This window comes from Thamnophis elegans, chromosome 4 (genome assembly GCF_009769535.1).
Source record: "Thamnophis elegans isolate rThaEle1 chromosome 4, rThaEle1.pri, whole genome shotgun sequence".
Classification (NCBI taxonomy): Eukaryota; Metazoa; Chordata; class Lepidosauria; order Squamata; family Colubridae; genus Thamnophis; species Thamnophis elegans.
Genome location: NC_045544.1, coordinates 121,062,605 through 121,090,049, shown reverse-complemented (window position 1 = coordinate 121,090,049; position 27,445 = coordinate 121,062,605). Strand labels below are relative to the sequence as shown.

The window sequence follows — 27,445 nt, the reverse complement described above, 5'->3', positions numbered from 1 at the left end:
AATTTACCTGACTCTTTTGCTCTGGCTTGCTGGCATTCACCTCTAGAAACATTTGGATACAAAACTTTCTCCATCCCTCTCTTACAAATGGGATGTATGTTGGAAACCAAGCAGGTTTTAGATGTTTGCCATCCTTCCAAGAATGCCATTGCTTGGAAAATGTCAAGAAGAAAACAATAGATGTCACCTGTACTATTTTTTTTGCAAACACAATAACGCTGGACCAGTTGAGGCTAAGTGTGTGCCTGTCTCTTATGAATCAGTCAGAAAGCAAGAATACCAATCAACTGATAACTCCTTTTACTCGGGTTTCCAAGAGTCAGGTTCCCCCTCCTCCCCACATGCATAGAGAGTGTTTGTTCCAGCTGAAGCAAAGCGACATTTGATCTATCAGGGTTAAGAGGGAGTGTTTTGTAGAGAGCTGCTGTCACCAAGGAGAAGAGAACTTCAAAGTGGAAACACAGGGAAACACTGATCAGGGCATGCTAGGAGATTCTTCCTTTTCTGGATCCTGCTCCCAAAATTCTGAAAATACCTTATGTGTTTACAGTTGAAGAATAGCTGAGACTTCTGGTTTAAGAGGAAAGCAAGTAGCCTCCTTCTAAAGTAGCTGAGAGCATGAAGACACCAAAATGCTGAGATGGAGATAATCTTGAGAAGATCTCTCAGAAGGGCATAAAGGATCTACCGACCTGGGTCTTTCCTGATTCTGTGAAATATGTGAAGGACAGGACAGGAGTGGGAGATGGGTACGTAAATCTTGTCTTTAGAAAAGATCAGTGGGTAGGTTCTTAATGTTATAAATGGTTGGACATGCTTCCAGTCATGGGTTGAACAACAAGAAGAAAACAACTAAAACTCTAAAAACAGCTCAGCGCATTACAGGCGAAGCTCCATCAGGGATTGTGCCAGGAAGATGTCAGGGATTCAGGAAGCCAGTGTGCGAAGCATCCGCCCTTACAAGACGAGCGAACAATACTTGTATGCCATGAAGGAGGACTTGGCAGAATGGCTTAAGGAACTCTATGATGTCGGCATTGATGTGCAATCTTTTCTGGATGTCCTGGAAACAGGCGTCCTTCTTTGTCATCACGCTAACAACATCACCCAGGTAGCCAGAGACCTCAACCAGGGATATCCAAATTTGGGCAAAAGACTCCAACTTCCCATCTACGGTGTAACCTGTAATGATTTTGCTCAGCCGGGCACGTTCCAAGCTCGGGACAATGTGTCCAACTTTATTCAGTGGTGCCGAAAAGAGATGGATATTAAAGGTACACAGATTTGAATTGATATACTGTGCAGTGCTGAAAGAGAACATGGTTCAAAGTGAATTGTTCGAATGATTAAAATGTGAATCCTTTTTGGTTTTCCTTTCCTGACTTCCCTTTTTCATTCCTTATGTTTTGTCTTTGCTATCGATTTGTGGATCATCCATTCAATAGTTAGCCACTTTTTTCTAAAATCTAAACTCAACTTGTTTAGAACACTGTTTGGCATGATACTTTAAAAGACTGTATATGTAGTCTTTTATAGATACTATGTAGATACTATACATTTATGCACGTATCTCTCACTCGGTTAGAAAAGAAAATCAAAAGATGATTGATTTCCTAGTGTTCCTCTATCATCAGATTTGTTCTGGAAATTTAACTACACTTACTCGAATTAATGAAAAGAGAAATAATATCCACAATCTAATTGCCTTCCTTGGCCTTTCACCCTAATAATACACTTCCATTGTTGGTTTCGTATTAAATTGGTGATTGCCATCAGGAAGAGCAGCATTTGCAGTTCCAGATGACACCTGTGGATGTTTTTAACCAGAAATTAACCTTCCTTAAATTGGGGATATAATATAAATCTTCAAGAATGGAGATTTAGAAAGTCAGTGAACAGGTAGTTTAAGTGCAGATAGAAGCTAGAAGACCCAAAAGAGTAAATTTTAAAGGGAGCAATGTTTAAATTGTGTGGAATTTCTAATTGAATTGTGTTTTATCTGTCTCTGCTTTCTCTGTTGCATTTTTTTCTCCTGACAAAGTAGAGGAGGTGAAATGTTTGGTACCTTGCTCCCCCATTTTAATAGGATGATATATTTTTAATGTCTATTGTTTTGGTGTGAAACTGCTGATTTCTTGTGTTTCTCAGCTACTTTATATGGTGGTTTCAGTTTGGTTTTTTAAAAAGATTTTTTAAAAAAAATGTTTTTCATGTTTTTCATGTCAAGCAGGTGGACAATTGTGTCCGTTGAAATCCTAAAGGGGAAAGAGTCAACATGTTGGCCACCATCATGTGAATGAAGCCCTGGTCTCTTTCTTATTTGTGTCGCATACATTTCCCATTAGGAAGAATAATGAGAAAAGATTAGAATAATCTTATTCTCATTTTTTCTAATCTCATTCTAAGGCAGTGTTTCTCAACCTTGGAGACTTTCAGTCCTGTGGACTTCAACTCCCAGAATTCTGGGAGTTGAAGTCCACAGGACATAAAGTTGCCAAGGTTGAGAAACACTGTTCTAAGGCATTTAATGACTGAATCCTAAAATCTTCACTTTCCATTATATATACACCTGAATAGGAAGGCAGCTTGTCTTTTTTACAACTGTATTCTCGTTTTCTTATTGTTTGGCATAAATTTGGAGATGTTTTGGCTCTTCCACCATTTCCATTGGCTCTCTCTCACTATTCTACTAGACTGATTTGTCCAGGACTTAGAACAATTCCTGGAGGACCATACAGGCGCCAAAGCGGTGGTGGGTTTCTACCGGTTTGGACCGGTTCAGCCAAACTGGTAGTGGTTTGGTGGCCTGGGTCACTGGAACCGGCAGCCACCCAGGCCTGCCATGCCCCCGAACTGATTCACCAGGTGGCGCCATAGGCACCACCATCTTGTTTTTTGCTTCTGCGCATGTGCAGAACAATTTTTATTGCACTGTACATGAGCACAGATTGCGCCCATGAGCGAACCAGCAATAGTGCCTGCCGGAACCCACCCCTGAGCCAGAGCTATAGTAGTCATGGTTATATGAAGCCCCCAGATTCAGAATCTGTCAATAATACAGGTAGTCTTCAACATGACCATAACTGAGCCCAAAATTTATGTTGCTAAATGAGAAATTTGTTAACTGAATTCTGCCCCATTTTACAAATTTTCTTGCCACATTGCTTAATACAATACAATACAATACAATACAATACAATACAATACAATACAATACAATACAATACAATAGCAGAGTTGGAAGGGACTTTGGAGGTCTTCTAGTCCAACCCCCTGCCTAGGCAGGAAACCCTATACCATTTCAGACAAATGGCTATCCAACATCTTCTCAAAGACTTCCAGTGTTGGGGCATTCACAACTCCTGGAGGAAAGCTGTTCCACTGATTAATTGTTCTAACTGATTAATTGTTAAACAAATCACTGTCATTGTTAAATTAGTAACATGGTTGCTAAGTGAATTTGGTTTCCCCATTGACTTTGCTTATCAGAAGGTTGCAAAAGGGGGGTCACTTGACCCCAGGACAGTGCAAACGTCATAAATGTAAGTCAGTTGCCAAGTATCCGAATGTAAATCATGTGACCATGGGGAGACTGTAATGGTCATAAGTGTGAAAAATGGTCGTAAGTCATTTTTTCCAGTCCCGTGGTAACTTTGAATGGTCATAAGTGAACTGTTGTTAAGTCAAGGATTACCTGTACCAAGTGGCTGTAAACTACCATGGGAAAAATGTGTTGAATTAAAGTATTTTAAAAAATAATTTTAAAAAAGCAAAGAAAAGCCCGCTGAGTTATCTGAAACCTCTTGACCATCAGAGGAGGCACATAGATCTGAACTAGAATCATAAGCTTTTATTTATTTATTATTTATGTTTTTATTTATTTTATTTATTGTGTTTGTTTAATTTCTATAGCTGCCTTTCTCAACTAGACTCTGGTCAGCTTACAACCCAAAAACTAATAAAGCAGTTAAATCAATTTTTTTTTAAAAAGACAGAAAAACAATTTAAAAAACATCAACAAATAAATAAATGCATACATAATCTTCCTTGGACTTTGCATCCATCAGATGAACTGGGCATCAACATCTATGATTCACGAAAGTGGGGAAAACATGCTGGCTGCCAAGCAGGGGTGGGTTTCAACCAGTTCGTGGCGGTCCCCACGAACCGGTTGGTCGGCGAACCCGGAAGTAAGTAACTTCCGGGAACGGCGAAGGGCCCACCCGCCCGCCCGCACTCCTTACCGGTCTTTGAAGGCTTCTGCGCTTCCACGCAGGCGCATGGCACATACAGCGCTTGCGCAATTCTCCGTGAGCAGCTGGATGGCACATACAGCACCTGCGCGAGTCTCCGCGAGCAGCTGGAGCATCGCGCAGGCGCTAAGACGCATGCGTGAACAGCACGCGTGCACGAGGACGCCACCGGCCCCGTTCCAACAAACCGGTTGGAACGGGATTAGCAACCCACCACTGCTGCCAAGGATGGCAGCTCTTATTCAATCAATGTAGATAATAGCTAAAGGGGAAAAGCTACATTAGCAGTCAGAACCCGATATTCCAAGTGGGTCAGTCATGGATGGCTTTCCATTTGGTTCCAGGCCAGAAGACCCTTTTTTATCTGCTTGCCATTCATGGCAGCTTTTGTTTTATTTTGTTTTTAAAAGGGGGCTTCATATGCAGAGCAACATCGGGATCCATGATGAGCTTTGTTAATATTTAATTCAGAAGAATGGCAAAGAGCCGCATTCTCCTTCAGTAGAAGAATGGCTTGCAAGCGGACCATTTAAGTTATCAAGTTATTATTTTTAGTTTCTATGCATGCCTCCCTAAGCATTCTTTTGGGTACATCCCAGGGGTGGGTTCCTGCCAGTTCCAACCTATAGAAGAGGTTCCACAAATCTACTGTGCCGTTTAGAACCGGTTCCAGCTCCCTCCCCCCGCCTGTCCGCACCATACTTGCCCCGCCCATTGCTCACTGATTGGCTGGCTCACCAATCGCCCCGCCCACCTCTAAGAGTCTTATTTAAACCTTAAAGTCTTAAAGCTGTCAAGTTTGAACATCCATGGCGTTTTTTTTTCTAAAGGGTTAGGGGTGCAAGGGTCTTGTAACTTGACAGCTTTAAGACTTGCGTGCTTCAAATGCCAGAGTTTCTGAGCCAACATTTTGGTTGCTAAGCAAGAGCGTTGTTAAGTGAGTTTCACCACATTTTAAAAGTTGGCCACGCTCACCCAGTCACATGGCTGGCAAGCCACTCCCACCCATTTACATGGCTGGCAAGCCACTCCCACAAAGCAGGCCACACCTGCAGAAGAGGTTCTAAAAAAATTTGAAACCCACCACTGGTACATCCCATACTTTTTTACAATACATATATTGTAACATTAATATGTTGCTCAAATTCAGTGAAACCAGATAGTTCTAATATGATACGGAATAAATAAATGAATAATTATAAGAATCAGTACATTGGTATTGGATTCGAGAAATGGTATTTGGGGCAATAACATACAGTTAGTCCTTGACTTATGACCACCGTTGGGACCAGAATTTCCATCGTTAAGCAAGGCAGTTGTTAAAGCGAGTTGTGCCTGATTTTACAATCTTTTTCTGCCATGGTTGTTAAGCAATTCACTGCAGTTGTTAAGTGAATCATGCAAATCCAGATTCCCCCATTGGCTTTGGTTGCTGCAAGCATTTGGGAAGGTAGTAAATATTGATCACGTGACTCTCGAGATGCTGCAACCCAGGGGTGTCTGAACTTTTTGCAAGGAGGGCCAGATTTGGTGGGGTGAAAATGTGTGGGTCCAACCATTCAGCCTGACATTCTTTGAACCATTAACATTAAATGCAAATGAACTATTTTATGAAAGACTAAATAAATAACTCCGTCAGGCAGAAGAGGCTGCGGGCCGCTCGAAATTGGAAAACAGGCTGCAATTGGCCCACGGGCCGGACTTTGGATCTGCCTGCTGCAACCAAAACAAATCCATTGAGTCATTTTGTTTCTCACCCAACACTTCCTTGGTGTCCACCTTTGTCCTGAGAGCATCTTGTAGCAATTGTCCTCCTTTCTGCCTCTTGCTGAGTTTGGCCTCTCTGTTGTCTTTCAGAGGTCCTGATGTTTGAGACGGAGGACCTGGTCTTGCGCAAGAACGAGAAGAACTTTGTCTTGTGTCTTCTGGAGGTAGCCCGGCGGGCTTCCCGTTTTGGCATGAGCGCTCCTGTCCTCATCCAAATGGAGGAAGACATTGAGGACGAGATCCGTGAAGACATGAACCTGCCACCGGATGAAGCGCTTCTTCCCCGGCCCAAGAGGGAACCACCTAATTTCAAGAATCTGGACCAGATGGTACGAAAGCCTTTAAGAATGGCTAGACACAAGTTATATAATTATAACTTTATTGTAAGTTATATACCATATTTTTCAAAGTATAAGACGCACCAGACTATAAGACGCACCAAGATTTTGAAGAGGCAAATTTTAAAAAAAGTTTTTGCACTTTGTAGACCTCACAAAAATGGCTCGAATCCCCAGTGCTGCGTAATAGAGTGAGCTCCTGTTACTTGTCCCAGCTTCTGCCAACGTAGTAGTTCGAAAGCACGTAAAAATGCAAGTATTAAAAATAGGAACCACCTTTGGTGGGAAGGTAGCAGTGTTCCACGTGCCTTCGGCATTTAGTCATGCTGGCCACATGACTACAGAGACATCTTTGGACAGCGCTGGCTCTTCGGCTTTGAAACGGAGATGAGCACTGCCCCCTAGAGTCGGCAGAAGGTTTATTAGAGCCACTAAAGACTTTCGCCACGCTGTCTCCAACATCAGTATCTTTTGGATTCAAAGTTTTTTTTTTATCCCTCAAAATCCTCAACCTATGAAACTGGGGCATTTGCATGATGTTGTAAATGATGTATTTTATATTTTGTTTTATAATATAGTTTCATTGATTCTTACTGTTTTCGTGTTGTGTGCTGCCCTGAGCTGTGTGCCAAATAATAGGACTATATATGGGTAGTCCTCATTTAGTGACTGGCTCATTTAGCAACCATTCACCATTATGGCAGCGATGAAAAGAATAATTTTGCTACCAGCCCTTCCATGACCCTTGCAGATTTGTAAAGGAAAAGAAAGATCCTAAATTCATGATGTTTCACTTAACACTTGAGTTGCTGATACTAATTGTGGTTGCTAAATGAGGACTCCCTGTACATTTATAATTTGACTTAATTTAGTAAAAGGGTTCAGTGCAGTGGTGGGTTTCAAAATTTTTTCAAACCTACTCTGTGGGTGTGGCCTTCTTTGTGGGAGTGGCTTGCCGGCCATGTGTTTTCTCTCCCTCTCTCTCTCTCTCTCCTTCCTTTTGTCTTTCTGTCCCTTTTTTCCTTTTTTCTTTCATCTCTCTCTCACTTTCTTTCTCTTTCTCTCTCTGTGTGAGAGTTTTGACGAACCGGTTCTACCGAACTGGTGCGAACTGGCAGGAACCCACCTCTGGTTCAGTGGATAATTATCTAAACTGAGCCACAGTGGCACAGTGGTTAGAGTGCAGTACTGCAGGCTACTTCTGCTGACTGCTGGCTTCCTGCAGTTTGGCAGTTCGAATCTCATCAGGACTCAGCCTTCCATCCTTCCAAGGTGGGTAAAATGAGGACCCAGATTGCTGGGGGCAAGAGGCTGACTCTGTAAACCCCTTAGACAGGGCTGTAAAGCACTATGAAGCAGTATATAAGTCTATTGCTATTGCTAAACAACACAAAAAAGTCTTTTTTCTTCTTTAAAATTAAAATTCTGGTGGGATTTTCCAAATTCAAGGCAGGTTTACCTGATGCCTTTCATTATTAAGATCTTTATATATTTTTTCCTTTCTTCCGCTTTCCCTGAAGGTCCAGCACCTTGTAAGCCGGTGCACCTGTCCAGTTCAGTTCTCTATGGTCAAAATCTCAGAGGGAAAGTATCGCATCGGTGATTCCAACACTCTCATATTTGTCAGGGTGAGTCAAGCTTAAACATTACCTTTCCAGAAGCAGGAATTCTACAGAACGTCACATGTTGAGCTCTGAGGAGTAGAGATCTTCCTGGTGCCAATAGCAACCTCCTTTAATGAACAAACAAAACGTTGAGACTCCAGTCCGTCCACTGTGCTAAGAAAAAAACCAACTTGCATTTCCAAAATGAAAGCAACCTAGACGTATCCTTCAATATAGCGGGAGTCACAGGGTAGGGTCAAAAAAGTCAAGATGTTTTTTTCAAAAGGCACCTGGATTTCCTTTGTTTTTTTTCCTTGAAGATGTTTTGCTTCTCATTCAAGAAGCTTCTTCAGTTCTGACTGAATGGAACTTTCAGCAGTTCCAAGAACATTCCATACCTGTTTGCACCCTGATTCCGGTGATCCAGAAAGCACAGATAAATCCCCAAATGGCCTCAGTGAGTCTAATGACCAGATGACTGCAAGGAACATAAATCCTTTCATTCCCCCCCCCCGCCCCCACCCCCATATCACCACCACCACCATTCAGTCCGAACTGAAAAAGCTTCTTGGGTGAGAAGGGAAACATCTTCAAGAGAAAAACAAAACAAAGAAAATCCAATTGCCTTCTGCATAAAGCCAGGGGTGGGCTGCTGGGGGTTCGTAGGGGTTCGGGAGAACCTCTAGCTAAGATTCTGTGCAGTTCGGAGAACTCCCAAATCCCACTCCTGGCTGTCATCCTGTTCAATCAATGAACTCTGTGTTATTAACCAAAGGACTCAGCTGTTTGCTTAGTCAATTAATTGGGTAATGGAAAGTAGTGTTGGAAGAAATGTCCTTCTGGGTTCAGCTCCAAGTGCGGGAAAAGACACTGGAAATATGGAGGGTGCTTGGAAAGATGGTGGACAAGACTACATGGTTTGAAGTCCTGGAGAAAAAGGTGATCACATGCTTCAAGATGTTAGGTGAAGAAGAAAAAGGGGCAGAAATGCTTAAATTCCCTGGTTTTATGCCCTCTCTGGCCTTTGATCTTGAGCTTGTATTCTGATTGGTTGACAGACTCCCATGGGGCTATGCAGGGGCAACTCTGTAAGCTGTGTTTTGAGTCCAAGTTTGGTTGAGCATTGCTTCTTCCCAGGTGCCCTGTGGTGAGATGGGTAATAGCAATAGCAACAGCAGTTAGACTTATATACCGCTTCATAGGGCTTTCAGCCCTCTCTAAGCGGTTTACAGAGTCAGCATATTGTCCCCAACAACAATCCGGGTCCTCATTTTACCCACCTCAGAAGGATGGAAGGCTGAGTCAACCCTGAGCCGGTGAGATTTGAACCGCCGAACTGCAGATAACAGTCAGCTGAAGTGGCCTGCAGTACTGCACTCTAACCACTGCGCCACCTCGGCTCTTAACCTGGGTAAAGGGCTAATACTATCATGCCTTAATCCCATCAGCCTCGAGCTGAAGGGAGGAGATATTTGTTATGTAGAATATTCTGGCTCAGGCCTTTTAATGGTCCATTGACAAAGGTGGGGGCTATTAAGAGTGTTTCCTGCCTAAAAACATATTTCCCCATTTCTTATCCAGGGGAATATAATATTCTGCCTTTTCAATATTTCCCAGGATATTTCATTTTTCTAGGAGAGGGGTGGGTACAAACTTCCTACAGTAGAAAATCAGGCCTTCCAGGAAGCATGTACAAAGGGAAGCCCCAATCCAAAGGGGGGGGGGGAGACTTTGTTTTAAAGAACAATCGGTAGGTGTGAACTCTTCAAAAAGCTGAGGATAGCTAAGATAGCATTTGATATCATAGAAGGGGTGATTTTTGCTCACAGGTGTTTTTGGTTGGTCTAGATCCTGCGGAATCACGTGATGGTCCGAGTAGGTGGTGGCTGGGACACCTTGGAACACTACCTCGATAAGCATGATCCATGCCGGTGTACTTCACTCTGTGAGTCCATTTCTATTTCTTTTCAGTGTAATGTACGACTTTGCTTGCAATTCTAAGTTTAGATGCCAAAAATGGCATCCATTCATCATATCTGAGTCTTCTTTGAGCCAGAAATAGTATCTCTGCTCAGCTAAAAAAAAAATACGATGCCTCTTCTTATGACATTTCTCTATTTTAAAAGTGCATCCGTGTACTGCAGATGTCTCCTAGTTGGTGTGACAATCTCTAGATGTAGAGATCCTACTTGCATAGAACCATGTGAGCATGCGTGGGTTATAACTCTGGTTGCACTGACAGCATCAGATAATCCTTGAGTTACTAAAAGTCTGTAGAGATTCTGAGTCATCCGGGTCATGTTTGTCCCTAAAGGTGCCTTCTTAGGAGGCAAGTGGACTTTCCTGTTTTTTCTTTGAAGACATTTCGTTTCTCATCCAAGTAGCTTCTTCAGCTCTGACAGGATAGTGGGGGATGGAAGGATTTATAGTCCTTATAATTTATATTCCACACGTCTACCAGCTGTCTGCAAGGCACATAAATCCTTCCACCCCCAAGGGTAAAGGGGAGGAAAGGGAAGGAGAGAAGGGAAAGGAGAGGAGGAAAGAAGGAAGGAGAGAAGGAAGAGAAGAAAGGGGGGTAGGAAGGAGGGAAGGAGGGAGGGAGGGAAGCAAGGAGGGAAGGAAGGAGAGAAGGAGAGAAGAAAGGAGGGAAGGAAGGAGGGAAGGAAGAAGAGAAAGAGAGAAGAAAGGAGGGAAGGAAGGATGGAACGTAGGAGAGAAGGAAGGGGGGAAGGAAGGAGGAAAGGAAGGGGGAAAGGAAGGAGAGAAGGAGAAAAGAAAGGAGGGAAGGAAGGAAGGAGGGAAGGAAGGAGGGAAGGAGAGAAGGAGGGAAGGGGAAGGAGGGAGGGAAGGAAGGGGAGTAGGAAAGAAGAAACGAGGGAAGGAAAGAGGGAGGGAGGGAAGAGGTAGGACCGTTGTAAGATAAGATGGATCTATGGGATGTTAAAAAAGCAATCTTCAAGTATATTGTTAACAGTAGGGAAAAATTGTTATAAATACATATTATTAATAACAGTTATGAGATCATATAATTGTGAATGTATATATGAAATTGATAAAATAAATAAAAAATAAAAAAAATCCTTCCACCCCCCACTATCCTGTCAGAGCTGAAGAAGCTTCTTGGATGAGAAGCGAAACATCTGCAAAGAAAAAGACAGGAAAGTTCAGTTGCCTCCTGGAAAAGAATCCTTGGGACATCCTGAGCTACTACTGCAATGGAGCCTGCCAATTATGGTTATAACTTATGACAGTTGTAAAATATGACTGATCCAATTTCATGATTTTTTTGGTGGCATCCTGTAAGTAAATATGTGGTCACTAAGTGAACTCCAGAGTTGTTAAAGGAACCAATGGTTTACTATGGGCATGGTTTTGCCAAGAACTGGAGTGCTGGATTTCAGTAGAACTTCATAAAATATGATCGTATGGCTACAGGCAGGGGTGGGCTGCTACAGGTTTGCCTGGGTTTGGGAGAACCCATGGCTAACTGTTGTGGCCCAGCAGGAGCCGTTGGAGCTGCCGACAGACTCCGATAGCGAGGGACCCTATGAGTCGGTTCTGGAAGATGTGGAGGACCCTGGACAGGGTTCAGACTCCGAGCAGGGACCAGAGAGGCTGATTGGCCACCAGGAGGCGCCTGAGGCATGGAGCAGCGGTGAAAGCCAAAGGGAGTTTGTCCCTGACGTCAGGCACTGGAGCAGTGGTGAAGACGTCAGGCCCTGGAGCAGTGGGGAGGAGCTAAGGGAGTTGGTCCCGGATGCCAGGCAAAGACGGGCAGATAAGCGCCGGCAGCAACTACGGAGATATAGAAGATAATTGGGGCCAGGTGGTTGTGATTAGGCTCCTCCCAAGAGAGTATATAAGAAAAGACTTTGGGAGGAGGCCTTTTGCAGGACACAACTGTTATACTAAAGCTGGAGAAACTCTTGTGTGTATTTCTTATCTGTGGAAGTCTGGGTTGCTGCCAAAGTCTTGTCTGTGTGTTAATTACTGCAAATAAATTGGCTAGCAGTAATCTTGTGTCGGCGTGACTCACCGTACGGAGAGGGGTTGGTTGGTTTATTGGTTTTGTATGCTGCCCACTCCCGAAGGACTCCGGGCGGCTCACAATAAACAGGGGAGGGAATAAATAAGACAATACAAACAATTTTAAAATCCACAACAGTCACAATTAAGACAGGGCTGGGTGCTTTAACAGCCCCCAGCCTGCCGGAACAGCCAGGACTTAGTAGCTTTACGGAAGGCCGGGAGGGTAGTAAGGGTCCGGATCTCCACGGGGAGCTCGTTCCAGAGGGCCGGAGCAACAACAGAGAAGGCTCTCCCCCGGGGGGTCACCAGCCGGCATTGGCTGGCAGATGGAACCCGGAGAAGGCCAAGCCTGTGCGATCGAATTGGTCTTTGGGAGGTAATTGGCAGGAGGCGGTCTCTCAGGTACCCAGGTCCGATGCCATGTAGGGCTTTATAAGTAACCACTAGCACCTTGAAGCGAGTCAGAACAGCTAACATTATAACTGGTTTGGAGAAACTCCAAATCCCACCCCTGGCGGGCCACGCCCACCCCACCCCTCCCAGGAGTCTCCATGTGGCCTGTTTTGGATGCAAGGTAAGTGCAGGGCCCGTCTGGAGGCTCAGGGAGGTGGGGGAAACAGGCCTCCCGGAAATTCTGGAAGGCCAGAAATGAGCCCGGAGGGCCTCAGGGGACCTCCAGAGCCCAGGGAGGAAATTTTTGCCCTCCCACAGGCTCGAGGAAAACCTCTGGAGCCTGGAGAAGGCAAAAATGTCCCACCACCATGGCCACACCCACCCAGCAACCCGGGCAGAGAACCTGTTACTGAAGTTTTTGAAGCCCACCCATGACTACAGCATTCTACGAATGGCCATAAGCGTTCCCAATTGCCAAGTGCCACGTGATTGCAGGGAGCCCTCATAGTTGTAACTTGGAATCTGGGTCATAAAGTACCCTCCAAGTAAGACTGTTGGAAATTGAAATGGTTGCTAAGCTACCAGTTGTAAGTTGAGGCTGTTAAATATGGCCAAATTGACCAGTGTTTTCCTTAATAAAAGGCTGGTGACCTAGTTCATGCCTTTTCAATTATACTAAAAGCATGATGAGAAAGTCTCAATTGATCAATGCCCTGGCGGGCTTTGGAGTTCGATATCTACGGGCCCATCTGATTTTGACATATAGTGCAACTTGGCATGTAAAAGGAATAAATGGTAAAAAGCCTGAATGAAATGAAAGAAGAACAAAGAGATGTTCCGTGTGTCTATGAAACTAGAAGCCATTCTGCCTAAAGTATGCTCTCACGGAGTTGATTATAGGCAGTGGCTGAAAATGAGGCTTATTGAGAAAGAAAAGGCTAAGTCGTATGTCAGAAAGCATGCAATCATGTTCACTTAGATTACTGTGCAATTGTATGAAAATAGGATTTTTTAAAATTAATATTGTAATGAGTTTGGAGAAAAGCCGTTCAACATTCTGAATGAATATAATGTAATCCCAGGGGGAAAACAATCTTGTTAGTTGACATGAGAGAAAAGACTACAGGGAAAAAAAGATTGGGCCTTTGGAAGTCCCAAGAATGGATGAGAATCGTGACTGGCGAATGCCTGTTTAATAACAGGGGCTTTTGAATAGGGGATTGAAGCAAAGTCTCGTAATAAAGATTAAGAGAATCGGTGAAGGAAACAAGGCAATGAGAAATTTTGAATTAGAGTGTCTATTATTTGATTGGTGTCAAAATTGGGTCTCAAGGAAAAATGAACACGGAAGAAAAGAAAAAAAGGTTCAAAGAAACTGGAATGAAATTAGAACGTCTCCTGGAAGAGAAAGTATGAAGATGTATTAGAAGATAGATGAACTTCCCAAAAGAATGAAAGAAAAGGCAATGTACAGAAAGAGAAAGTAGAAACTGCTTTGAACCGAGTGGAAATAACTGAAGCAGGAGGAATTACTCTATGCACCTGGGATGCATGAAAAACGAAACAAAAATTCTTGGTGGAACTGGAAGGATGAAGTGAGAATACGATAAGATAAGATAGGGTAGGATAGGATACTTTATTGTCACAATGTATGTACACTAACCACCATACATTAAAATGAAATTTCATTCCATACAGCTCCCTACAGCTCTCTTACACTTCCAATCTACACTACATAATATAACAGAATAAATAAATACAGATAAATGCAGAGTCTAGTTCAAATGTACATGGTGAATTTACCAGACAGATGGTGTAGGGAACAAAATGATTACAGAATCAGGTAGTCCTGCTAGAAATACTTTGAAACCTCCTCCCAGATGAAAACAATAGAAACAGACCGGGAAATGGGTGTGTGGGGTCTCTAACGATGCTTTGAGCTTTAAGCACATAGCGCTTAGAAGCAGTATGCTGAACACCAGGAAGTGAACTTCCTATGATCTTCTCGGCTGTCTTTACCACTCTCTGTATGGACTTTCTACCTGAGGCATTGCTGCCATCAAACCAGACAGTGATGCAGTTTGTTAAAACGGTCTCAATTGTGCCTCTGTAAAAAGTGGTCAGGAGGTGAAGGAGAAAGATGTGCTCTCCTCATCTGACGCAGGAAATGCAGAGGCTGGTTAGCACACTTCACTAAGGATGACGTGTGGAGAGGCCAATTCAGATTGTTAGTTATCTATACCTCCAGATACTTAATACTGTTGACCATCTCTACAACTGTATCCTTGATACCGAGTAGAGTATAACTGTGTCGACTCTTCCTAAAATGTACAATGATCTCCTTTGTTTTATCAACATTTAGAACCAGATTACTTTTATTGCACCAGTCCACTAAAGGTGCAGATGAGAAAAAAAAATGCATACAGCTAGTCCTCAACTTACAACCATTTATTTAGCAATTGTTCAAAGTTTACAATGGCACTGAAAAAAATGACTTATGACTGGTCCTTGTGCTTACAACCATTACAGTATCCCACAGTCACGTGAACAAAACTTGGGCACGTGGCAATCGGCATATATTTACAACAAGGGCAGCATTTCAGGGTCACATGATCACCGTCTGCAACCCTCCCAGGCAGCTTCTGACAAGTAAAGTCAATGGGGGAAGCTGGATTTGCTTAATGACGACCTTGTGATGCACTTAAAAATTGCAGTGATTTGCTTAGTAACCAGGGCCAAAACAAAAAGGTTCATAAAACTGCGTGCAACTCACTTAACCGTTTTGCTTTGCAATGGAAATTCTGGTTGCATTGTGGTTGTAAATTGAGGACTTATAAGGGAATGAATTCTGCAAACTGTGAGAGAAAAATATAATGGGTCTAAAGAAAAAATAATTCGAAAGGATGTATTCAAAGACAGCAAAAAATGGATTAAATGAGATTAAAATGCAGAGAACTTTTAATGATTTTTTTTTAAAAAACCCATGTTTTGGAAATCAGTGAGAAGGGAAATTAGGAGAAGAATGAATGGGATTAAAAATAAAAGTGATTCTTTGGAATAAAACTGAAGTGAGTGAATGTTCAGCTCTTTTTTTAAAACCAAGTTTATTAAGTTTCAAAGAAGGATAAAATACAAAATAACAGAAAAAGAAAAATTGGGGAGAGATAAAAAAAGGTGGGACGATTAAAAAGTGATATAAAAAAAGAAAAAAATTGTTTCCTGTGTTCAGTACAGATGCAAATATATAATAACCTCACTCTGTTAAAACAAAAACATAGAAACATCCCATAAAAATATACAAATTAAAATCAAAAGAGCATTAAAATTATATAACGAAATGATACCTCATTCTAAGTTTAAACATACAAAAATAATATACGGTGCCTGCTTATTCTTTATGTGTATGTGTAAACTTAGAATAATATATTGTTTTGTTATATAATTCTAATCAACTTTAAAATCATAAACTTGATCATCATAGAATTAAAGCGCTAAGCTTTATCGTTAGACAGTATACCTGTCTAATAATGCTCAGCTCTTTAATTCTATGGTTATTTGAATTAACGTTAAAGTACTGTATTTGTACTGCAACTAATGTCATGACCACTAGGCGGCAGCAAAGATACAGAAAACTATTTTCTTACCTAGTGGTTATCCAGATTTTCACAGTCCATAGCTTTACTTTGAGTATAAATGAACCAGCTTAGACCCCTATCCAGTGGTGGGATTCTGTCAGCCTCTGTTTTGCTATTTGCTTTCAACTGCCATTGAAACGGGGACGGAGAGGGCTGGTATTTGGGAGGGGAAGTTTAAGTACAGGGGAGATTGTAAAAAGGGAGTTTTGGTTTCACTGTCTACTGCGCATGCTGGAGATTGGTGCTTGGTGTTGGTCAAGGCCAACCGTCTTGCATACCAACCTGATGATGCTCCTTGAAGATGGAACTCACATGACACCTAAGGGATTTGCAGATTGGACAGTGGGAGGGGGTTTGGTCACATATTGATATGTATGATTTCGCGCACTTTTGCCTCAGATCTTGCTTTGCTTAGCTGCTATCTTTTCATAACCAGTAAAAGTACTCTTAATTCTGCAAAATGGAGTTAAGTGGTTTCTTTCTTGGTTGTTGAGGGAGGCTGGCTTGACAGATTCAGCCAGTTCGCACCACTTCTGGAGAACCGGTTGTTAACTTTCTGAACAGCTTGGTGAACTGATTGTTGGAAGAAATCATTAGGGCAGAGAATCGTTTGTTAAATTATTTGAATCCCGCCAGAGCCCTATCCCTTCTCACCCAGCAATTCTGCATTGCAAATATCTTCAACTTTCCTTCCTGATCCCTATTACTTTAAATAGGTTCCTTTGAAAACATCTACAGGCTACATTTGCACAATGCTTAATCTGTACAAATGCATTGTTTAATCTGTATAAGCCACCTATTTATAGGCAACTGCACACAAAATTGCACACACACCGAACCGGCAGTAATGCCGGCAGCAACCTACCCGATGCCACCCAGCACACTGATTCAGTGGGCTGTTAAAATGCAGCCAGCGCGGGAATTCAAAATGGCTTCTCTCTTGCTTTCCAGCCTCCATTCTTCTACAAAAGAAAAAGGCGGTCCTATCCCAAAAGTACAGATTCTGGCTGTTACTTCGAAACCAAAAACGGCCACCCCTAGTCATATTTCCTACTAATGCTTTGGTAAAATAGAGTCTTTGTGGAATTAAAACGGGAGTATGTGCCACCGTGCTTATGAGTTCCCTGGAAACTGGCAACAGCAGGGAAGAGGTAACTGGATTAATTAACTCCTTGACCTGACATAGGAGCCTAGAATCCCAAAAATGATACTGCCAAAAGTTCGGCTCCAGGCCTTCATATGCTAAAAGCTTTGTTGTTACTGCTTTTTCTGCAGCTCACAAGCAGGCCTTGAAGATGGCCAGTCCTCAGAAGATGCAGGGTACTCAGGTTCAGCATGAGATCACCGCCCGTTTAACACCCAGGAAGGACAGCGGTAACAAGCCCCAACCTGCCTTAATTGTGAGCAGATGCCAAAGTCCATTGCCCCCAGTAGAGTGGCGGTCCTATCAGCCCCACAGTTTAGGTTCTTCTGGATATAAGAAGGCTCAAGCGTCCTCAAATAATGGTGGCAGCAAGAAAAATGAAGGCTCACAGATGTCCAAGGATCATACAGAGCCCAGGAAAGGCCCTTCAATAAGGTAATAGAAGATATCCACAAAATTAGTTTCCAAAATGTTTTTTTTTAGTTCTGAGCAAAATGTCTAAAATTGACTGGAGTATTGGAGCAATGGGATGGTTGACAAGCCACCTTTTCTTCATTTTCACTATAACACTCTAGGTTAGCCGAAGACAGCGATAGCTAACCATTTTTGGCTCCCGTGCTAAAAGCAGGGGGAGCACGGGGGGGGGATGTCATGTGTGAGGGTGCCACACCCATAATGCTATGCATGGGACCAGCAACCTCCCCTGCTTTTGGCGTGGTTTTGTTGCCCTCCCCAGGCTCCAGAGGCTTTCTAGGAGCCTGGGGAGGGCGAAAACAGCCCACCCATAGGCCCTCCGGAGGCTTCAGGAGCTTCCCTGAAGCCTCCGGAGGGCAAAAAACGGACCTATGGGGAACCCGGAAATTCGGGAATGGTGACTTCCAGTTTGTCTGTAGGGCTGATTTTCAACCTCTGCAATCTTCAGGAGGCTTCCTTGAAGGCTCCGGAGGGCAAAAAATGGCCCTATGAGCAAACTGGAAGTTTGTTTTGGTTTGCCCGTAGGACTGGTTTTTCACGCTCCAGAGGCTTCAAGAAAGCCTCCGGAGGGCGAAAAACTGCCTCAAAAGAAGGCTGGAGTCAGCTGGCCAGCACGTGCATGTGCACTGGAGCTGACAGGCAACGCCTTGTGTGCCCTAACAAATGGCTCTGTGTGCCATAGGTTCACCATCATGGGACTAAGAGCTATTGATGCCCCCAAGTGTTTGGCTGTACAGAGCTTCTGTCTCCGTCTTCATGACTTTTGTAATAACTTTACCCTTTTAAAAGTCTTGGCAATCGATGCTGCTTTTTGTCTCTTGCATATCAACAGTTGATTGTCTGAATCCTCCTGCAAAAATCATCTTGCATAGAAAGGAGCGTCCACTGTTAAGGGGAGCAGGTTTTTTGTTAGAAAAGTTGCAGATACTAAGATTGAAATGTGAGCAGCAAGTAATGGAGAAATCTCCAGCATAAGATCTCTGAAGTACTGCTGGCAGTTGAAATGTTAAGTGATGTCAGCCATTCCTGATGGACTAGAAGTCTCACATTGTCAAAGAATGATGAAAACTGTGATCAAAATCAAAATTGGCATAACTGATTTGACAGACCAATGTTCTGTTGCAATGCACAGAAAGCAGTGCACTCCTTGTTGGCTGTAAATTAGCCAGGGACATAACCATATGTGCATAATCAGGGACAGGAGTTGAACTCAAAGTTTATTACATGCAACCTATGCACAAGAACCTGATCTACTAGCAGTCAAGCCAAATTGGCACTAGATAAGGGTACATGGAATTCACAGGGGGCTGGACTAGGGGTGGGCTGCTGGGGGTTTGCAGGGGTTCGGGAGAACCTCTAGCTAAGATTCCATGCAGTTCGGAAAACACCCAAATCACACTCCTAGCTGGCCCCACCCACCCCACTCCTCCCCCCCCCCCGAGTCCCCATGTCGCCCGTTTTGGATACAGGTAAGTGCAGGGCGCACGGAGGCTCGGGGAGGGCAAAAAATGGGCCTACTGGAAGTTTGGGAAGGCTGGAAACGCGCCTGTTTTTGGCCTCCAGAGTGCCTTTGGAGCCTCAGAGGGCCATTTTCACCCTCCCGGAGGTTCAAAAAAAGTCTCCGGAGTCCTGGGAGGGCAACCCCCCTGCCATGGTGCAGGAGGTCGACTAGGCCACGCCCACCATGGCCACGCCCACCCAGCAACCGGGCAGAAAAACCCCTGCTACAATTTGGATGCAGTTAAGTTCAGGACATGTTTAGAGGCTCGGGGAAGGTGAAAAACGGGCCTATCGGAAGTTCGGGAAGGCCAGAAATGGGCTTGTTTCCGGCCTCCAGAGGGCCTCCGGAGCCCGGAGAAGCCATTTTCGCCCTCCCGGAAGCTCGGGAAAAGCTTCTGGAGCCCCGGGGAGGCAAAAACGCCCCCTGCCATAGTGCAGGAGGCCCACATCACCCAGCAACCGGGCAGAGAACCCCTTGGTAAAATTTTTGAAGCCCACCCTTGGGCTGAACTTGGATCTTTTGTAGGAGTGTAGCAATTCCAAAAGCTATGATACATTTGATTCTGCCCTTGGGCTGAGCCTGCTCATCTCCTACAAATCAGCCCTTATCAGACTCCACATTCCACATGGATAATGTTCTGTTTACTTTAAAGAACAAGAAACATTGATCAAGGACATTCCTAGTTACTAAAAACATTACTCAGAGGCTTCCCTCTCCTGCTGCTTTTAGTGTATGTAATATCAGTTTACTCATGCAGTACGTATCCCCGGTTTCATAGCTGTGGACCTTTTCTTTTTCAGAGTAAGGGAACGACCCGCAACTCCATCCCAGACACCTCTAGGTACAGGAGAGAGGCCTGGATCCAAGCAGACGGTCTCTCCACGGAGTGGGAGAGAGACCTACTGTGTCTCATTGTCTTCTCAGCAAAATGGGAGCGTGGAGAGCATCTCCCATGGTTTGAAATATTTCTCTGGTCCAAGGTCTAGAAGAGAGCCTGGTAGGATTGAGACAGCAGCATGGAATCTGAAAACAGAAATAAAGAAACCAGCACCACCGGGAACGACATTACGAAGGGATGAGGCATTTCAGCCAGCAGGAAACAGCCAGCGAGCAGTGAACAGTTGTTCACAGATATGTTTTACCAGCCCAGAGAAACACTTTAAAACCTCTAACCAACAGACTGTTAAGGTCCCAAAGGAAAACTTACAGAGACAGCAGAAAGGGACTCTTCTACATAATGGGAGGAAAGATTCAGTAGCTCAGCTGTCTTCATCCCCAACGAAGCACACGGCCCAGGTTCAAAGAGAGAATACTTGTTTAAGGACATCAGGAAAAGTTGGCTCACTTTTCTCCAGGCCTCCAACTCCTAGAAGGAATGAGGCTTATCAAGGACTATTTAGGAATAGTGATCCTGATCCTGCCTTGGACAAAGAACACCTCCAGTGGAACAGCAAAAAAATACCCAGGGATGAGATGCGTCCTAAAAAGGAACAGAATAAGATGCTCAGCATGGAAGCTTTTGATTCATTGCCTTCTCACTTAGGGACTGGAGTCCATCACTTGGAGTCAGAAGAGAAAATGAAAGATAATCAGGCATTGCAGGGACAAAAAAATATCCTGGGAACTTCTTGTCAGTTGAGCCCTGGAGTTACAAAAGAGCCCTTTGTGGAAAAAGAACGTGTCTACACACCATTACCTATTAACTTGGCTGAAGAACAAGCTTTCTATAGAAGTTTGGAAGAGGAGATTTTGTCCAATATCAAGGAGTTGGAAGCAGATTCAGAGGACAGCCATCTTTCCGGAGAGAACCAGTTGGAAGAGTTTAAAAAGGACAATGACCCGGAGACAAACCCCACAATGGTAGGTTGTAACCTTCCCAAAGTACCCGTTCCTTCTTTGTCCTTCTTGCAAAGAACCAAGATCTTGACTCATAGTGAAGGTATTCCACGTAGTGGCGTATATGTGCCAGAAAGAGACACAAGGCTGCATTCAGCAGACCTCCATTATGACAGTGTAATCCAAGAACTTTCCATGGCCCTCCATCTGGAGCACATGGGAACTGACCCTTCTTCTGCTTTTCCAATCAATTCGTATTTGATGAATGGAAACCAGGCCCAACTAAAATTTGGGGAAAGAGAAATTCCACACGAAACCCCTTTAGTGCCTGAAGCAAAGGAAGATAAGGCACCCCTTGCAAATAATGGAGGACGGACAGAAGCTAGTGAGAATGGTGATACCCATCAAACATTACCGAATGAAGAAGCTCCGCAACCTTCAGAGAGTTCTGTGGTTGCAGAGAATGTGCAAAGTAAACCGAGGAGAACCCTTAAAAAACCAGAGCGCGTGCCGTCCTTTTACAAGCTCAAGCTACGCCCCAAGATCCGTCCACGCAGAGACCACAGGCCTGAGAAGAAGCCTTCAAAGATCCCCACACCGCTGGCATACAGATACGCTCGAAAAACAACTAGCACCCAAGGGCAGGGGAAAGCCCACAGGGCCAAAGGCCAGACTAAGAATGGCCCAGCTACGGTGAAACAAGAGATCCCTGGAAACACAAAAGGTGAACACCGCTTGTCCTCCACACAACCTGTGCAACTGACTCTGACGGAACAGATAATGGGCGGTTTGGATGACAAGGAAACCTGGCTGTGATTGCGACTGAAGATACAATTGTAATCTTCTGATATGCTTAAATCTCATCACTCTTCAAAGTTTGCAACCAGCAACCTCCATCTCTGTGAGAAAAATATATAGGTAGTCCTCAACCTAGGACTGCAATGGAGCCTGTCCACTACAGTCATTAGTCATAACGGTTGTAAAACAAGTCAGATTTGAGGACCCTTTTTGCCGCAAACATGGCTGCCATTAAGTGAATCAATGGTTCACAATGAGCACAGTTTTGCTGAAAATTGGAAGCAAGTGCCAGTTGTCAGCAAAACTGTTAGGTAAGCTCCCCGTTGGGAGAGCGAGTGCGTTCAGAGAAGCGTTGTGAGAGTTGTGTTGGAGAACACACAAACCAGCATACAGAGACACTGCAGTTTCAGTAGGCTTTTACTTTCGTGGAAATAGAGGTATCAGAGTCCATCAAACAGTCCAAGTCATACACGGATAAGACAGTCAGTCATCAACGTCTTTCAGTTAAGGGATAATCCAAATAATGTAGTCCTTATTAATACAAACAATCTGGTACTCAAAGTTTGCTAGCAGTTGCAAAATCATAATAACTTTGAATCTGGTTCTAAGTAGAACCAAAGGGGGCTGGGTCCATTGTAACATTGAAGGGTCACTAAACAACTGGTCATAAGTCAAGGATTACCTATATACCTGCAATGTCAGTCAAGGACTACCTGCAGAACTAGATGCTTTGTATACGATATGTTGAATCGCAAGGGAAGGACACCCTAGCTCCTACTTCTTTTGTTTCCTGGACACTTTCTGAAACTTTGATTACAGGTGCTTCACTTGTACTACTGAGGACTAGAACCCTTTCATATTCTTAGGGTTCCACATCGCCGGATATTTGCACAAAGAAAAAAGCCTGCTAGAGAAATCTATGCCTGTTGGTCGTTGCGTTTTCTGCCTGCTGAATAATTTACTATTGATCTCGTTTGATTTGATCAGATTCAAGATGACTCTTGGGGCCATTTTGTCCCTCTTTCCACAACATATTATCAAAACTACTCGGGTCCTGCTGGATCAGCCTTATATTCCTAGTTGTCAGCCCTTTGAGGTAGGCCAGATCTGAACACCAACATTATGAATGCTAAGACTACTTTTATTATAGGGTTATAGTAACAGAATCCTGCAGTTCTGAATGTGCCTCCCCTCCCTTCCCCACCTTTATCCTAAAGAGAACTAGGGAGTGTCAAGTCTGAGACATTTTTTCAAATTACCATATTTTTCGGACTATAAGACACACCAGTGTATGACACACCAAGATTTTGAAGACATAAGTAAGAAAAAAAAGTTTCTGTCCTTTCCAGCCCCCAAGAGCTCTCTGCAGGCTTCAGCAGGGCTGGGGGAAGGCAAAAACACCCCTGTTTTTGTGAAAAATGGGCAGAAAATGGGCTGTTTTTTGCAAAAATGGGAGCATTTTTGCCTTCCCCCAGCCCTGCTGAAGCCTGCAGAGTGCTTCTGGGAGTTGGGGGAAGGCAAAAACACCTCAGTTTTTGCAAAAAATAGCATTTATTTTGCAAAAATTAGACGCGGGGGCGGTGCTTCAGGAGTCCAAAAATGGCTTTATTCGGTGTATAAGACACACCAACATTTCCAACATTGCATCAATACGGTACATTTTTTGCTTTAGATGCAAATTTTTCTTATCTACCCTATTTTTGGAGTATAAGACGCACCTTTTCCCCAAAAAAAGAGGGTGAAAATCTGGACACGTCTTATACACTGAATACAGCATTTTTGGACTTCTAAAACTCCGTCCCCTTTGCAAAAATGGCCATGCAGAGCCTTTAGGAGGCTTCCAGAGTGCTCTTGGGGGTTGGGGAGGGCAAAAATGATAAAAAAAACGGGCTGTTTTGGTGCTCGTTTTTGGGGGCCCTCAGCCCCCATGAGCACTCTATAAGCCTCCTAAAGGCTATGGATGCCCTTTTTTTGACAAAAATGGGCCCATTTGAGCAAAAAATGGGCCGTTTTTGGGAGGTCTGTAGAGTGCAAAAGCTTTTTTTTTATTTTCCTCTTCAAAATCTTGGTGCATCTTATACTCTGGTGCATCTTATACTCTAAAAACGGTAATCGTTGCTTTGACTGTGGGTCTTCTCCCCCCAACTCCTTCCTCAAGGTTATTCTCACAGCATATTTCTTTGTCCAGCTTAAAATAGCCTACGCATATGTGGATCTTCCTGATAATTTGGAAAAGGATATGTTGGTCTAGAAAACTGGAAGTTGCATTTCTTGCACATATGGAAAATATCTAGTTTTAAAAAGGTGGCATGAAGCCGAAATGTGTAACCTTTGCTGGACCAAATGATTTACTTGGCTTTTCAATGGTGTAAGGGGGGTTGCATTCCAAATACAGGGCAGGGCCAGGAAAATATATATTGGACTGTAATTAAAATGATATTAAATCTAATTAAGACATTTAATAGAATGCATATATTTCATGATTTCCTCTTCGTGGATTCTCAGCACTTTAAGCACCTCAATGTATCCCAGTCCCTAAAACACCCTGACAGTATTTATTTTCATGGGCTTGTCAAGGCTACAGATGATCAGCACTAACACATCCTAAAAAAACTCAAAACAGGGATGTCAAACTTGATTTCATTGAGGGCCACATCAAGGTTGTCTTTGACCTGGGGAAGGAGGGGTGAATGGCCAGGGTGAGTGTGGCCAGCTCAACGTCATTTGTGTTGGGGACACCTGTGGTGGCCAAGTGCTAAGGTAGGACTTTCCTTCCTCCTTCCTTCCTTCCTTCCTTCCTTCCTTCCTTTTCTTCTTTTTCCTTCCCTCTTCATTCTAATTTCTTCTTCCTTCTCTGCTTTCCTTATTTTTCCTACCTTGCTCTCTTTCCATCTTCCCTTCTTTTTCTTTCTCTTTCCACTGTCTGTTTCTCCTTTCCTGTCCCTTCTTGCATGCTCAAATGCAAAAGGCGAAAGAAATATTTCTCTTTTTCTTTTGCTTTTACTTTCTTTTGCTAGGCCAGCCATGGCAGCCTCCTGCACCTCTCTGCCAGTAAAAACGGAGGCCAAGCAGGCTGCGCACACACACCCGGGCTCCATTTTCGTTGGCAGAGGGCTGCAAGAGGCCGTTGGGGCGGAAAACAGAGCCTAGGAGGGCTGCACGCGGCCTTCCCGAGCTCCATTTTGGCTGGCAGAGGCACTGCAGGCCGGTGCTTTGCTATTTTCAGGGCAGCCCCACAGGCCAGACCTAAGCACCTTGTGGGCTTGATCCGGCCTCCAGGCCTTGAGTTTGACACTCCTGTCTTAAAAACCTTCTTTTTGTGCCTACAAAGTTAGTGTAAAGCTTTTGAAAATGGTAATGATATCAGGACTAGTTTGAAGAGCCAGTGGCATACAGCATCGGTAGCATGTTTGAAGATGGAGCTGGAAGATGAAGAAGCAGAAGCAACTGTATTTAAAAAGCTGCATCTCATTTCATTTCATTTCCCTTTATTTGTATGCCGCCCTTTTCCCTGGGGGGACTCAGGGCGGCTCACAGTTCAAAAAGGGGGGGGGGAGGACAAACAATTTCCAACATAAAAACAATACAACATATTTAAAAAAAACACAACAGTCACACAATTCGAGTGGGGTTAGAATCTTAACCCCAGGCCAGCCGGGACAGCCAGATCTTTAAGACGGCGTGGAAGGACTGGAGGGTGGTGAGGGTCCGAATCTCCACGGGGAGTTCGTTCCAGAGGGTCGGAGCAGCCACCGAGAAGGCTCTCCTCCGAGTAGTTGCCAGTCTACACTGGCTGGATGATGGAATTCGGAGGAGGCCTAATCTATGCGATCGTATCGGTCTGGTGGAGGTAATTGGCAGTAGGCGGTCTCTCAAGTACCCAGGTCCAGTACCATGAAGGGCTTTGTAGGTGATAAGTAGCACCTTGAATCGCACCCGGAGATCAACAGGCAGCCAGTGCAGCTCGCGGAGGATAGGTGTTATGTGGGTGAAACGGGGTGCACCCACGATCGCTCGCGCGGCTGCATTCTGGACCAGCTGAAGTCGCCGAATGCTCTTCAAGGGCAGCCCCATGTAGAGCGCATTGCAGTATTCCAGCCTAGAGGTCACAAGGGCACGAGTGACTGTTGTGAGGGCCTCCCTGTTCAGGTAGGGACGCAACTGGTGCACCAGGCGAACCTGGGCAAATGCCCCCCTGGTCACAGCTGATAAATGATGTTCGAAGGTCAGCTGTGGGTCCAGGAGGACTCCCAAGTTGCGAACCCTGTCTGAGGGGCGTATAGTTTGACCCCCCCAGCCTGAGAGATGGAACACTTGGCCAATTCGCGGGAGGGAAACACAGCAGCCACTCGGTCTTTTCTGGATTGATCACAAGTTTGTTGACCCCCATCCAGTCTTTAACAGCCTCAAGACCCTGGCTCATCACATCCATCGCTTCGTTGAGTTGGCACGGGGCGGACAGATACAACTGTGTATCGTCCGCATACTGATGGTATTTTATCCCGTGCTGTCGAATGATCTCACCCAGCGGTTTCATGTAGATGTTGAAAAGAAGGGGGGACAGGACCGAACCCTGCGGCACCCCATACGTTAGGGGCCTAGGGGTCGATCTCTGCCCCCCGACTAACACCGACTGCGACCTGTCCGAGAGGTAAGAGGAGAACCACCGTAAGACAGTGCCTCCCACCCCCACCTCCCGCAGTCGTCGCAGAAGGATACCATGGTCGATGGTATCGAAAGCCGCCGAGAGGTCAAGGAGCACCAGGATGGCCTCCATCCCTGGCTCTCCAGAGATCATTGGTCAACGCGACCAAAGCGGTTTCTGTGCTGCAGCCAGGTCTGAAGCCTGACTGGAATGGATTGAGATAACTGGCTTCCTCCAAGGACCGCTGGAGCTGAAAGGCCACCACCTTCTCAACAACCTTCCCCACAAAGGGGAGGTTGGAGACCGGACGATAGTTATTTAAAACGGCTGGATCCAAGGATGGTTTCTTCAGGAGGGGTCTCACCACCGCCGCCTTTAAAGCGGGGGGAAAGACTCCCTCCCGTAGAGAGGTGGTAACAACCGCCTGGATCCAGCCTCGTGTCACCTCACTGCTGTTTACAACCAGCCAGGAGGGGCACAGGTCCAGCACACATGTGGAGGCACCTACAGCTCTCATTGCCTTGTCCACATCCTCAGGGGTAACAGCTTGAAACTCAATCCAGCGATGGCTTACCAGATCATCCCTTAGTGCCTCGGCTGGTTCTGCAGAATTGGAGTCCAGGTCCGCCCGGAACCGAGCAACCTTGTCTGTGAGGAATTGGACGTAATCCTCAGCCCTGCCCTGCAGCGGATCGCCCGTATCCCTCCTATTTAGGAGGGAACGGGTTATCCTAAACAGGGCGGCTGGGCGCGACTCAGCAGACGCAACCAGAGAGGCAATATATGTTCTCTTAGCCATCCTAATTGCTCGAACGTACTCTCTGGTGCAGGTTGTTAAAAGTGCTCGGTTCGATTCGGAGTTACTGGACCTCCATAAGTGCTCTAGGCGTCTCCTTTGGTGCTTCCTCTCCCGGAGTTTCTCAGTAAACCAAGGAGCCCTCCGGGATCCACTGCCTCGGAGCGGCCGTAGAGGCGCAATCCGGTTAAGAGACTTCGTCGTTGCCAAGTTCCAGGCAGCAACCAGA

At 44.7% G+C, this 27,445-nt stretch overlaps 1 protein-coding gene across 1 annotated transcript; it reads left to right on the top strand.

Annotated features, from left to right (window-relative positions):
- The first annotated feature begins 916 nt into the window (after window positions 1-916).
- On the top strand, window positions 917-22,108 carry GAS2L2 (growth arrest specific 2 like 2). The gene is made up of 6 exons (XM_032216111.1): window positions 917-1,274; window positions 6,111-6,349; window positions 7,879-7,986; window positions 9,811-9,907; window positions 17,298-17,601; window positions 19,942-22,108. The coding sequence occupies exons 1-6, from the start codon at window positions 917-919 to the stop codon at window positions 21,791-21,793; spliced, it is 2,958 nt and encodes a 985-aa protein (XP_032072002.1). The 3' UTR covers window positions 21,794-22,108.
- The last annotated feature ends 5,337 nt before the right edge of the window (window positions 22,109-27,445 follow it).

Bases quoted from the DNA above. Each gene is read 5' to 3' on its own strand.
- GAS2L2 (XM_032216111.1), top strand. From the start codon at position 917: ATGTCAGGGATTCAGGAAGCCAGTGTGCGAAGCATCCGCCCTTACAAG. The intron at 1,275-6,110 runs GTACACAGATTT...GTTGTCTTTCAG, and splicing joins AAAAGAGATGGATATTAAAG to AGGTCCTGATGTTTGAGACG. The intron at 6,350-7,878 runs GTACGAAAGCCT...CTTTCCCTGAAG, and splicing joins TCAAGAATCTGGACCAGATG to GTCCAGCACCTTGTAAGCCG.